This window comes from Ricinus communis, chromosome 3 (genome assembly GCF_019578655.1).
Source record: "Ricinus communis isolate WT05 ecotype wild-type chromosome 3, ASM1957865v1, whole genome shotgun sequence".
NCBI lineage: Eukaryota > Viridiplantae > Streptophyta > Magnoliopsida > Malpighiales > Euphorbiaceae > Ricinus > Ricinus communis.
Genome location: NC_063258.1, coordinates 23,767,638 through 23,781,042, shown reverse-complemented (window position 1 = coordinate 23,781,042; position 13,405 = coordinate 23,767,638). Strand labels below are relative to the sequence as shown.

At 29.5% G+C, this 13,405-nt stretch overlaps 1 protein-coding gene across 1 annotated transcript; it reads right to left on the bottom strand.

Moving 5' to 3' along the window:
* Window positions 1-6,566: 6,566 nt before the first annotated feature.
* Window positions 6,567-11,893, bottom strand: LOC8278107 (protein MULTIPOLAR SPINDLE 1). The gene is made up of 10 exons (XM_048371536.1): window positions 11,578-11,893; window positions 11,429-11,486; window positions 11,212-11,346; window positions 11,073-11,129; window positions 10,881-10,960; window positions 10,733-10,787; window positions 9,805-9,918; window positions 9,404-9,593; window positions 8,636-8,706; window positions 6,567-8,348 (listed from the first exon to the last, which is right to left on the bottom strand). The coding sequence occupies exons 1-10, from the start codon at window positions 11,758-11,760 to the stop codon at window positions 8,164-8,166; spliced, it is 1,128 nt and encodes a 375-aa protein (XP_048227493.1). The 5' UTR covers window positions 11,761-11,893; the 3' UTR covers window positions 6,567-8,163.
* Window positions 11,894-13,405: the final 1,512 nt, after the last annotated feature.

The window sequence follows — 13,405 nt, the reverse complement described above, 5'->3', positions numbered from 1 at the left end:
TAAAATATTGTAGCAACTAATTCAAATAAAATCGTCATACCAAAATTTTAAAAAATTTGCAACAATCTATAATAAACAATCTGCAAATAGAAAGAACGAATAGTCATGTGAATGGAAGAAGAGTTTACAAAGCACCATTATCATTGTCATTTCTTATTATTTGCCTTTTTAAGCTTTTTCTTGTTTGTTGTATTATTTTGTTATATTTAAATATTTTATTTTGATTTATAGTGATGGGAGATGGATTTTGATAGCTAAAGATTTTTTTTTAGAAAAAAAATAAAAGAAGAGAAGAGTAAGTAACTTGAGTTTGGATTAATTTGAAAGAATCTAAATTAGACTATTATTTTTATTGTTGTTGGGAATTGCTTGAGGCACTGATAGAGATTTTCTTGTAAACAAGGAAACATGATTTATCTATTCTTTTCCTATTATTCTTTAACTTTAATTTTTGTGTTTTGATATTTTTAAAATGAAAAATCATATTGAAGTGCAATTGGTTTTTTTTTTTAACCAGATATTGCAGTTTAGAAATTGATTTTGTTGAATTTAGATATTGCAGTTTAGATGTCTGATAAAATATCTGTATAAAGTGGTATTGTTATTATTGACCCAAATAAATATGATAAATAGTATATATTGGATATATAATGAATTTATTTCATGTATATGAGACTCTGATTCTTGATGAAACTTCTCCACTCAAATTATAAAATCATATTTTATATTCTTTTATTTAAATATGGATACAATACCTATTCTTTTCACCATAATGAATACTGAGAAGAAAACATAAGATATGTAAACTTTGATATAACATGCATTCTCATATCGAAGGATAATAAATAGTTAATGATATAGTATACTCTGAGTTTATTATAAGTATATATTTTATACTAATCTTATTTCGAATATATAAAGAAAACAATACAATTACAAGTCTTTTCTGATGTTCATCGGCTTGTTTAAAAATCATAATTACACATGATCTTTCTTCATAAAAAGACCATACATTTGTAAAACTAATAAAATGTAAAAAAGAATTAAAAAAATTACAATTTTCTTTTTTTGAAGATCTAATTAGAAAGAATCTAACAAGATTTATATTTTGGTTCTTTAAAATCCAAAATTGCAGTTGTCTTATGCATGAATTAACATGATCTAACAAGATCATATTATATGAATAGAAAAAAATGGACTTTTCTCCCAAGTTTCTAATCAATGGTTTTTCAAGCAAACACAAAAATAAGACCAAAAATTATTAAAAAAATATATAATTAACAGTATATAGTATACGCTGAGTATATTATGAGTATATAATGCATATTTACTACCATTAAAGTAAGAAAAAATATAGAGAGAATGGCATGAAGTTCAAGTCTTAGTGCCTATAATTAACAACCAAAATTCTCTCTAAATCTCTAATTAAGTTCCAACTAAATATAAAATAAAAGTATAAAATGATATTAAAAATCGAATTAAAAATAAAAAAAAAGCTATAACTATTCCTTAAGTATAATAAAATGTAAATAAAAAGTACTTAAATAATAATAAAAATTAATTATTATAAGAATATGATTCATGCACAAATTAAAAATTATATAAAAAGAAAATATTAAAAATATGTATAGAAAAATAAAGAAAATGTAGCAGTATATAATATATTCTAAGTATAATACGAGCATATAACAAATATCTATAACAATTTCGTAATTAATTAAAATTTATAAAATTGTTGCATCAATGTTACCACATTATAGTGAATGAATTTAAATATTTGAAGAAATTCTTAAATTAATTTTAAAAATAAAATTCAAAATATTAAGAAAATAGATAAATATATTATAATTATATAAAATATATCATGAGTATATTATGAGTATATAATAAATATATATAGATATTAGTAAATTTGTGTTTATATTGTGTGTGTTTGATATATATTTAGTAAAATTTTTGTATATTGACTATTATATGATGTAGATATATAAAAGAAATATATCAATTATACATTATATAGAAAAACTATCTTCTAAAATATATAAAATAATTTTTAAAAGATATAGTGAAAAGTAAAAACTAAGTATATAATAAGTTTTTTTTTTCAAGTATATGATACTATGATTCTAATATAGTTTTCTTCCTTCAGATTTTGAAATCATTTTTTATATTTTTTAGTTTATAAATATAGTCAAATTATTTATTTTTCTTCACCATAATGAATACAATAATAAAATTGAGTTAAAATTGTTTATAATAAATTCAAACAAATAAAATAATTAATTCTTAAAATACATCTAAGAGAAATGATACATACTTAGTATTAAAGTTAATAATCCTATTACTAAACCTATTAATATTATTATAAAACTACTTATCCATCATGTATAAATTATTGACTGACTAATTATATGAGAATTACATTAAATTTCTTCTTTGAATCTTTTTTGGCTTATCGAACTCCTTAACTTTCCCACATGATTTACAAACTATTAAAACATTCATCTTTCTTAAATTTTATATAAGAAGACAACACAATCACAAATCTCTTCGATATTTATAAGTTTATTATTTAGAAACCATAAATACATTAAGTCTTTCTTTATAAAAAGATAGTACATTAGTAAAATTAGTAAAATGTAAAAAGAACTTAGAAAAGCTATAGGTTTAATTTTTAAAGATCTAATTAAAAAGAACTAACAAGATTTACATTTTGATTTTTTAAAATCTAAAAGATTTTAGTTGTCCTATGCATGAATTAATATGATCTAATAAGATCATATCACATGAACAGAAGAAAAAAAAAAACTGAACTTTTTTTGCCTAAATTTTTAACCAATATTTAGAATTGACTAAGCAATAGCTTTTAAACATAAAAAAATATAGTTAACAATATATAGTATACTACGAGTATATTATGAGTAGATAATGAGTATCTACTATCTTATCATTATCATAATTAAAATTAAAACAACAACAATAAAGAAGAAAAATAAATAGCATGAATGGAGTTTGGGTCTGAAAAAAAGAAAACTTTAAAAGGGATTATTTTGATTCAACCATCTTTTTTTTTTTTGACTTGCCTACTAAAATTGTATATTTTCAATTTAAATTATATATTTTAGATACCGACAAATCACATAATATACCCAGTTATTTTTATCTCTTTTGTATTTGTACCCAAAAGTAACGAGCAAAATTTATATTTTACTTCTTTAAAATTTAAAATTCTAATTGTCCTATGCATGAATTAATATGATCCAACAATACCACATCACACGAATAGAAAAAAAATTAGAATTTTTGCCATAATTTTTAACAAATAATTAGTATTGACTAAATAATAATTTTCCAGCAAAACACTAGAGAAACTAAAATTTCAATAAAGATGCAGTTAACAATATATAGTATACTCTCAGTATATTATGAGTAGATAATAAATATCAACTAATATTATTATTATAATAATTAAATTCAAAACAACATCAATAAAGTAAAAGAAAAATAAAAAGCATTATATGGAGTTCAGATTTTAGTGTCTAGAAGAAATGACCAAAATTTTTTCTTAGTCTTCTTTTCTCATTTTTCTATTTTATATTTTATTTACCTTCTCAATTTATAAACTCTCAAACTATATATATTTTTATTTTTTTCATTGAAATTGTTTTGCATTTCATTAAAAACTTAGAATGCATTCATTTATAACACAAATGGCAGCCTTGCCGCCAATATCAATATTTTCTTTTTATTTTTTTGAAGCTTTAATATCACCGTTCTTTTTTGAAGAAGAATTATCAACAACCTTTTTCTTCTTAAGAATAAAATCTCTATTATGCTTGGTAGGAGATTTTAAACTTTTTTTTTCTCCAAAACTTCAGGTCCGTTTGTTGTAAAACGAGAATCATTTTTCTTACCTATTACACGTAAATCTTTACTAGTAGAAAAAGAACTATTGTCTAAATTTTTAATAATTTCTTATCCATTATACTTAAAATTATTTATATAAAAAATTTTAAAAAATAAGAAATAGAGGAAAGTTAGAAAGACAAAAACAAAAGAAATAGAAAAAAAAATCGTGCAACAAAAGAATTTCAATGAAGAAAATTGTAAAAGAGAAATGGATTTAGTGCAACAAAATGGTTAAAAACATAAAAGAAAATAAAAGAAGCTGAAAATGTATAAAAATAAAAACAAATCGTATAAAAGTAAAGCAGAAAGGAATTAACGTATACGGTGTAATTCTCTAAAAACAAACCCAAACTAGGTTTATAGCCCAATAAGCAATCGACACCAAGGCCTAGAATTTGGTCCCTAGAATATATACTAATTGCCGCTCTGATCCTTCCTCTTTTCTATTTGCACCGGTGGGCAGAGACAAAGACTTCAATCCTTTCCTAGCATCAAAACCCTTGACTACCTCCAGGCCTCAAGCCACAACAAAAGAAAAAACCAGGATGAAAACGGTGATGTACAACCACCAGACGACAATAGAAGTCGATCGAAGACAAGACCACATTATACCAGTTATTAATGATGGAAAGAGATGATATTAGTAGTCGATCTGGCAAGGAAAGACTAATACCCCCACCCTATAGGAGCACCAACAGCTAGCCCTCGCCCTTGTCCGCATCAATCCATGGACGGAGTTCCAGAGGATGACAACAAACACGAGCAGCGGACGATGTCGTGCTATTAGGCAGAGCAAAAAAGCCAACAAAGGGCACTAAAACAACAAATAAAGATTAAACTAAAGAGAAGGAATAGTAAAAAGTAAATCAAAGGCCAGCGGTGGAAGAACCACCACCAGCCACCCAAAACAAAATACTAATTTAAAAAGACAATAGAGAGAGAAACAAAACCATAAGAGAAAAGCAATCAAAATTCAAGTGTCATTTCTTGTTTTTCTTAACTGAAGCTATGTAGATCCAAAACTCAAACTTATATACCAACTGAGTTATAAATAAAAATCATTCCAAATATTACAATACATATAAAATACTCAAAATTTTATTAGATTTTTTTATTAAATAATTTTATATAGTGTTAAATTCTCCTTATATATAGGATAGTTGCACATGAATGGCGGACCTCTGTTGGTAAGAGTCTTCTTTTGGAAATAAATAACCCACAAAAAGATCGTTTTGTTTTATTTATTTTTTCGTCAAAAAGTATAAATAAGTTCATGAAATTTCAGGTAAAATAAGATTAAACTTTAAAGTTAATTATATTTCTAAGATTTAAAAAACAAATAATTATATTTTTAAAATTAATTCTATTTATTCTTTTTTTTTTTTTAATTAAAAGGAAGGACAAGGTTTTACCTACTAAAGGCAAAGCTAATAGGTTTTTATATACAAAAAGCTGAATTAGAAAAATTGAACTAATTTTTTTTATCACTTAAAACTAATTGAGTCTCATGTTACAATTTTAACTTCTATAATTTTTAAACTTTATTAATATAACTGAGTCACTTTAAATTTAAAAATTTAATAAAATTTAAATTTAATAATAACATTTATGTCTCCCAAGTTTGCAGCTGATGACCGGGCAGCTAAAGGTGTCGTATGAAAAATCTAGCCCAGAAAGAATATGTTCCCCGTGTTTTATGCGAATTCATGGCATAATGCTTCAGAATATCTATCTATGGGCCAATACTTTAGCTGTAAAACATGTGGAATTATTATAAAAAAAAAGGTGCTAGTTTTTGTCCCCATTCAAGTTTGTTTAAAATGCTGAACCTCAATTCACCCAATGAATTTGAGGTCTACTAGCACTACCACTAGCACTACCCTTTTGCTTGATGCTGGCATAAAATCTTTCTTTTTAATGGGGGAAGGATTCCATGCATGGCTGCTTAATACTTTCCTAGAGGACCTACCTTGATGGTCTCTCATTCATCTAAATACAAAAGTGCTAGTTAACTGCTTTTAAGGTCAAAGCATCATAGATTTTGGATAATGAAATCATGTTTGTTTAGGCTAGAAAATGAAAAGGAAAGAAAAGAAACATTTCTTCTTGAATTAAATTAGAAGCCTTTTCTTCCCAAGGAATTTTTTTTTTTTTCTTTTATCAGTTTACGAAATAAAAATTCGTCTCATAATACAGCTTTTCCTGGTAATTAGCTTAAGCTACATGGATGAGATATTTAGATTGGTTCCTCATGCCCAAATGTGCGAGATTAGATTGACCATACGGCTACCTACACTGCACTGCGCATCCATGAGAGAACTTGAAAGTTGGCATTCCATTCACCGGATTTAAAGCACAAATTTCTATTACAAACATTAGGAGAAAATTTTAGAATTTTCTTACCGAAATTTAGTATTATGTAATACAGTAATTCATATATATATATATATATATATATATATATATATATATATATATATATAATATTAGATAATTAATATAATATATTTTTAAAAAAATTAATAATACATGAAATGTAAAATATGAATATAATAATAATTCTATGCTGCGTTGCTTATCCTAGTAAAAAAATCCAACAAGATATGTGCTACGTCAGTCCTACATCAGCAAAATGAAAAGATAAAAATGAATAGATATACCAACTTTATCAAACACAGCCGAGTCGCCTTCTAATAAAGAGAAAACTATATATATTATCCATCATTATGACACGGTGGCTTCATCACTTGGCACATGGAGATGACGATTACATCAATATCATGACCAGTAATTCTCAGATAATTAATTGTAATATGGTTCTTCTATAGCAAATATTAACATCAATTGGATACCACCCCTGCAACAGTCTTTATAATCATGAAAGTATTACAATCATTTATTAAAATTCTTCACAAACACAAACCATAAATCAAAGTACAATAACTAGCTCATGGAATTTGAATATCGATGCTTCACGATCGCCCTCAAATGTTTAAAGAACCATCTTGAACAAACTAGAGCAGGAAGGAACCAAGTAAAAGAGAATAAATAAGAACAGAGCCAATTACATGGAAGGAAGATATGTGGGTTCTGATAGCAGATGATTTGGGGCGGGAGCGAGGAGTAAAGCGACCCCTCCTTTTGATGTGAACCCCAAGCTTTCTTGTGTGGAATGAAATGAGTTTATTTTCTGCTAATCGTCTCTCTCTAAGCATGGACGAGGCAATAGCATTCTCAAATTTATTGAGAATGCCCACATCAGCTGAACTTGGAAGAGATTGAGACAGGAAGAATAGGATAATGAGAAGGAAAGGCAATAAATATCTACCGTGAGCCATGTCTCGTAAGCGAAACTGGAGTTGAAATTTTTCCTTTTATGAATGGAAAGTGGAATGAGGTTAGAGAAAAGGATATGTAATGTAATGTTCTAATGGACAATAGCGACTTGGACCATAAGGAGTAAAGATATTAATAAGCAGTAGTTGAGGTGGGTCAGGGTAGTGGAACCTTAAGACTCGAGAATCTAAATAAGCAACGGATTTAGGTATTGAGCACGAACAAAAGCTCCTTAAGGACAGAAATTTTATTGAAAAATAAACAAGGTGACGGCAACAGCCTGGCCAAGTGCATGGGCAGTAAAAAAACAAAAAGAAGGATTCGACCAGCCATGTCTTTCGGTGAATAAAAGAGGATGCTACGTTTATAAAGAAAAGAATGTCACTAGTCATTCCTATGCTACCGAAAAGCAAAAAGAGTCCTAAATCAGAAATGTGGAGTGAGAAAACATCTCTGTTAGGTGGGACCATTGTCCTCACCTCAGGATTTGTACATAATACTTCACCTAACAGAATAACATCAATAAGATGTCTAAACAAAACTAGAGGTATAAAGTTAGAAAAAAAAGAAAAAGAAAACCTAAGAGTCAATAAAGGATGATTTTTTATACCAAAATCACATTTCGACATTGAGACAACTCATGTCAAAAGGAACCAAAAAAAAGGAGATATGCTTGATTCTAATTGCATCAAATCTTCATAATAGTCATCTTCAGTTCAATGGTTACTATTCAAAAACAGCAGGAATTTCAAAATTTCCAGCTATTTCGGGCTTCATGTATTGCTAAAACATAAAGGCTTTCTCAAGTATTCTTTTGATCTTTCTATACTTGTACTTTCCACGAGGCAATGCAAATAGAGCTTTAGAAACAATATACAGGACATACCTATAAGCATGTAGCTCACACTCACTTTGTAGTCAGCCGAATAGGCTGTCCAGAATGTCTCGGTTGAGCTTCTGGAGTGATGAAGCCTGGCAGACTTGTTTAGCCAGTTGGCCCATGACTCGATCCATGTATAATACATAAAGTCCATTTCTGCTTTCCAGAAGTCCTAATCCTTTCCGAGCATGAAGTAGGGATATCACCCACTCTTCAAACAGTACTGCAGGGTCAACGTTGCATAATCATTTTTCTGATTCCCAATGAATGCTTACAAGTATGGTTTTAGACTATTAAAAGTTTTAATAACAACATTTTCAGAGTGCAAGATGCTGATAGGCATTAGATTTAAATATAGCTAGTGAAAAGCGAATGAAAACTTGGTTGTAAAAATATTTTGATTGCTAAAATTTGACAACACAAAGAACAGAAGGCAGTTACCAAGAGCAGAATGCATAAATTAATGTAAGAGCACAACCAACATGGATAGAATGTGGTCAAGAGAAATACCATTGTCAAAACCTTCATCTTTTAACCAAGTCATCAAGTAATCTGATACCAGAAACTCAATAAGCTGGATCCTGTCAACCACATTAAGAAGATAATAGAAAAATAAAATCAGGTCAGTACTCTGTAAAGAACCAAAGGACATATATTTAGATCTTAACTTTATTAAACTCAATAAAACAAAGTTTTTCCATTGGGGCTCACCTGCAGAAAACATACACAGGCTCACAAACTTTATTCTAAGATAAGAGAGCAATTCAGCCATCTGGAAAGTCATTAGACTACACTAGGGGGTCTCACTATGGACTTGGTAATTAACTTAGAAGTAGTTGGATATAAAGAAATATGTCCCATTGATAAAGAGGTTAAAATGAAACTGCCAAGCAGGTCTGAAGATAAAATGAACAAGCCAGGAGGCTTTAAACGATCAGTTAATGGGAACAATACGAGAAGTGATAGAAGCTTGGTAAATGAACTGATGCGAAACTTGAGGAACCTAGAACACTTGACAGAAACAAATGACAATTCCATTGTCATAACATTCAACTTTTTAACAGATGGCATATAGCCAATGAGAGATTCACATGGTAAGGCCTCATTAATCAGTGGAAGAAAATAAGAGCAGAAATTAGCATCTCATGATTGTATAATATTATTCCTAAGCTGAAAAATAATAGGCTTCAGCCTTTAAGAAAATAATTTTAAAAAGGAATTTAGGATTAGGGATAGGACAATTGATCAAGACAATGAATGTTAATATAAAATACTTACATAATATACAAACACCTATGAATGTATGGAAACGAATCATCAAATGGATCCATGAAGAGCAAAGTCTCTGCCACCACAGAAATTCTTTGAGAAACTGAAAATAATGAGCGTTGCCCAATGTAGGCTTCACTTCCAAGCTTGCGGATCAAGTGTTGAATATAGAACTGGGCATCAGTGTCAATGGATGGCCCTAAAACAGCATATCAACTCCTCAATGAAGGAACTTGTTGAGAGAAACTCATGATAGTATTATTGCAGGAGAATGATGAAAAGAAATTATTCTTAACTGTACCAATCAAGGTTGCTTCACTAATTGAAAAATGGAACAAAGTTCCTCCACTATTAGTACCATAGATTTAAAAGAAGATCTAAGTACATCACAATTTCTAACCAATGCTTACCATCTTGTTGCGAAGGGGAACACATCCTTCTAATCAATCGCATAATTAGGCTGCTGACAATTCCTTCAATGAAGTCCATGTTCTTTCCTGTTGATAAGAGGTTCCTCAATGTTGCTGCAAGAAACATAAGGAGAGTAAAAAATGAGAAAAATTACTATAGAAGGTAAGCACCAAAGCTAAGGTTCCCTAAACCAACATATGAACAAGATGAGAACTTCACGGATGAAGCACCAATGATGCAAAAGTCTCATCAAAGCAGGTAAATAGGACAGCATAAACTTAAAGAGTACTCTTTCAAACAAAAATAGCTTCCTCACAATCAACCTATTAATATCATCGAGTTACTGAAAATCTTGCATGCATTCTAATTTTGACCTGTCTATGAAGTTCATAGTTCGCAGTTACATAATCCTGAAGATGTTAGGCAATTACTCCTGATTTTATACATCCTAGGACAACCTACCACTATCTATTTTGGAAGTTATACATCCTGAAACAACCTATCATTATCCATTATCAACCTCTTCCTACTGCTTCCGTGCTCGACCTCTTTCAGTCACATGTATTGCAAGAGTCCACATAACTTATAATATATTATCTGGCATGACATGCTTACAATTTGATGAAGGAAGTTCAACTAAATTATGAACAATGAGAATAAACGTATAAGAGCAGATACAATAATAATCCAATCTGTAACTATAAAGCATTTAACTAAGTCATGAATGTTATCAGACATCACCCTTTTGAAAATCAGCTGGTTGAAGAACGAAACACATGCATTCATGAAATAGAAAAGGAGATATGACAAAAACTATCATTTGCCATCTTAATTTCAACTTAATAAAACGACATTCACATCCTCACAACTTATACTAGTCTATTTAATCGCTGATACTTTCTGAAAAATAAACTGCATTGCTATTACCCAAAATGAAATCCACAGCTTGATGTGACCAGTTTGCAAAATTCGCCTCTTGCACCTGCAAAAGAACTTACACAGTTAAGAATGCACAATTAAGAAACCTTTATTACCTAAACTGCAAAAATAACAATGGTAAGTATGAAACTCTTACAGGAGAAGCAGTGTCACACAGGTCCACAAGAAAATCAATAGAAGCCCTGAGTTGCTCCGCTTCATCTTCACTACTAAAATCTATAGACGCATTATCAGCAGAAAGTAAAAAAAAAAAGAATTAATTTGACTTTCAACAATACGGTAACATATATTAAAATGGAGCCAATGACATTTTTTTTTTTTATTACACCTGGAAACCGCTGCCTCTGATTTGAACCATCTGTTCTCTTCCGTCCCTTTAACCGCACTGATAACTCAAACTAAAAGAGCGTTAATAGTAAAAAATTAGGATAAACAGCCAGAATGAAATAGAAATTTGAGAATAAGACCTTGTCTGAGAAATCGGCGACGGAGAACGTCGTTGAACCTCTGATCAGAGCCATCGGAGTTTAATTTCCCCAAATTGTCATAAAAAAAACATTTACACGAAGCACCTTGTGAAGACAAATCGCAACGAGAAGCATCTAAAAGAAAAACAAATACAAGTAAATAAATAAATAAGTTCCAAACGAAAAGAAGTAGTGTAGAGTGCTTTAAATGAAAAACCTTCAGCTTCTTTAAGATCTTCTCTGAGCCGAAAGAGTTGTTGTTTCCGTTCCTTAGCCTAAAAAAGAATTCCACAAACAAAAAACTGCAACTATTAGAAACGAACACTAAAACACGTACAATGACATGTTTAAGTGCAGAGAGAATACCTTTCGCTTCCAACGAGTAACGTCGGACTCTGGAGGAGGATCGCCGGACAAAGGAGGCTTCTGTTTTTGGAGTAGCTTTGATCGGAGAAGAGAAATGGCTACTGCCAGCTTTAATGACTGATCGTTAGTTATGGCTACTGTAGTATTTTTGGTGTTTGTCGCTGTTTGCTCGCTTGACGCCATTCTGCTGAAGAGCGCGCGACGTGACTGGTGTGGAAGTTCTTTTTTGATAGTTTTATTTTTCAAAAATATTTTAGGCGCTCGCGTTATACATATCTGCTTTATTTGCTATTTACTTTTTATTCGATGGAAATCAATAAAATTTATAGTAAAATTTACGCGAGTGAAAGTAAATTTAAAATACCGTATAATTAAATTTATATAAAAATTAATTATATAATTAAATTAGATTTTAAAAGATATAATTAAAATTTCTAAATAAATTTTATATTAGTTTATTATTATATTTTATAATATTAAATTATTTTTTTAATTTTATTATTTTCTTTACTTTTCTCTTTGTAGTATTAGTATATTTATTTTAAAAGAATAAAAATTCGTACTTAAAATTTTATTTAAATTGATATATACACCTACCCTTAGATTAAACATGTGAATGTTAAATTGTTGATTTTAAATTATAATCATAAATGTATTTTATCTTTCATAATTAGTTTTACAATTAGTTTGGACCTTTCCACGCAGTTTAGATGGAAGATAAAGAAAACTGTTTTTCAAGGGTAAATATAATTGGATTTTTTAATTACTCCCGACCTATATTATGAAATCGAATTGAGTATCATATATTTTTGGGTGAACCATACACAAAAGATTTTATTTATTTATATGTACAATACAAAATAAATTTAATTATTTTGATAGAATTCTTTTAATCTGAAAAGTCTTTTTTTTTTTTTTTGCTCAGATCTTATATAATCGCAATTATAAATTTGAATTTGAAATAATCTGTTTCACTCAAACTGGGCACTGAAATTTTTTTATATATGAACAAATAAAATATGTGGGGAGAAAATTCTTTCTATTTTGGTTGCAAGAACTTTTCTATTTATTTGGTTTTCTTCAATCTTTTTCTGGAATCACAAGGATTAAGAAAAAATATCTCGGAAATATTAATAGTGATCGGAGTAGTTTGTAACGTTAAAAAAAATAAATTCCGAATTCACTTATTTCGGTTTTCTAACCAAAAAGAATCTTAAAATGAACAACGAAATCACATACTTTCTTGTAGTTAGCCTATTTCCTTTCACTTCATATCCTATCTCCTCAGTCAATGAGAGTCTGCTAATCCTAGCTGTCATGCATTTTAGGCACTCGCACATTAGAAATAAGGGTCAAGCACGCCATAATTTGTCAATATTGTCTTCGGGACGTCATATACCCTGCTTTTCAGATTCATACCTCAAACATTGCTCAAGAGCTGCCTGGCTATACTTGCAGCACATTGGTCTATAATCGGACAAGGTTAATGGAGAGACTGCTATGCCTAAATGGTTGGATTTGAACAGCAACTGAATACAAATGGAACCCTATGGAGCCTTTAAAAAACTAGACACAACCTCCGTATTATGGAGGGAGTAGATAAACCGATAGCTGTAGCAGTAGAAGATGCGAAGGATTTCAAAAATGAGGCCATATTTTGTTGAGAAGCTAATGCAAGGAGCTGGTTACTAGTTAGAATCCTCCAGCTAGAGGGCTGTCAAAAATCAATACCAACGCACAAGCAACAAAGGGTGGGAACTTTTGATACTGTTGGACAGATTCTCTTTTGCATGCAGGCCATCTCTTATGGATGCAAAGCTCAGATGAC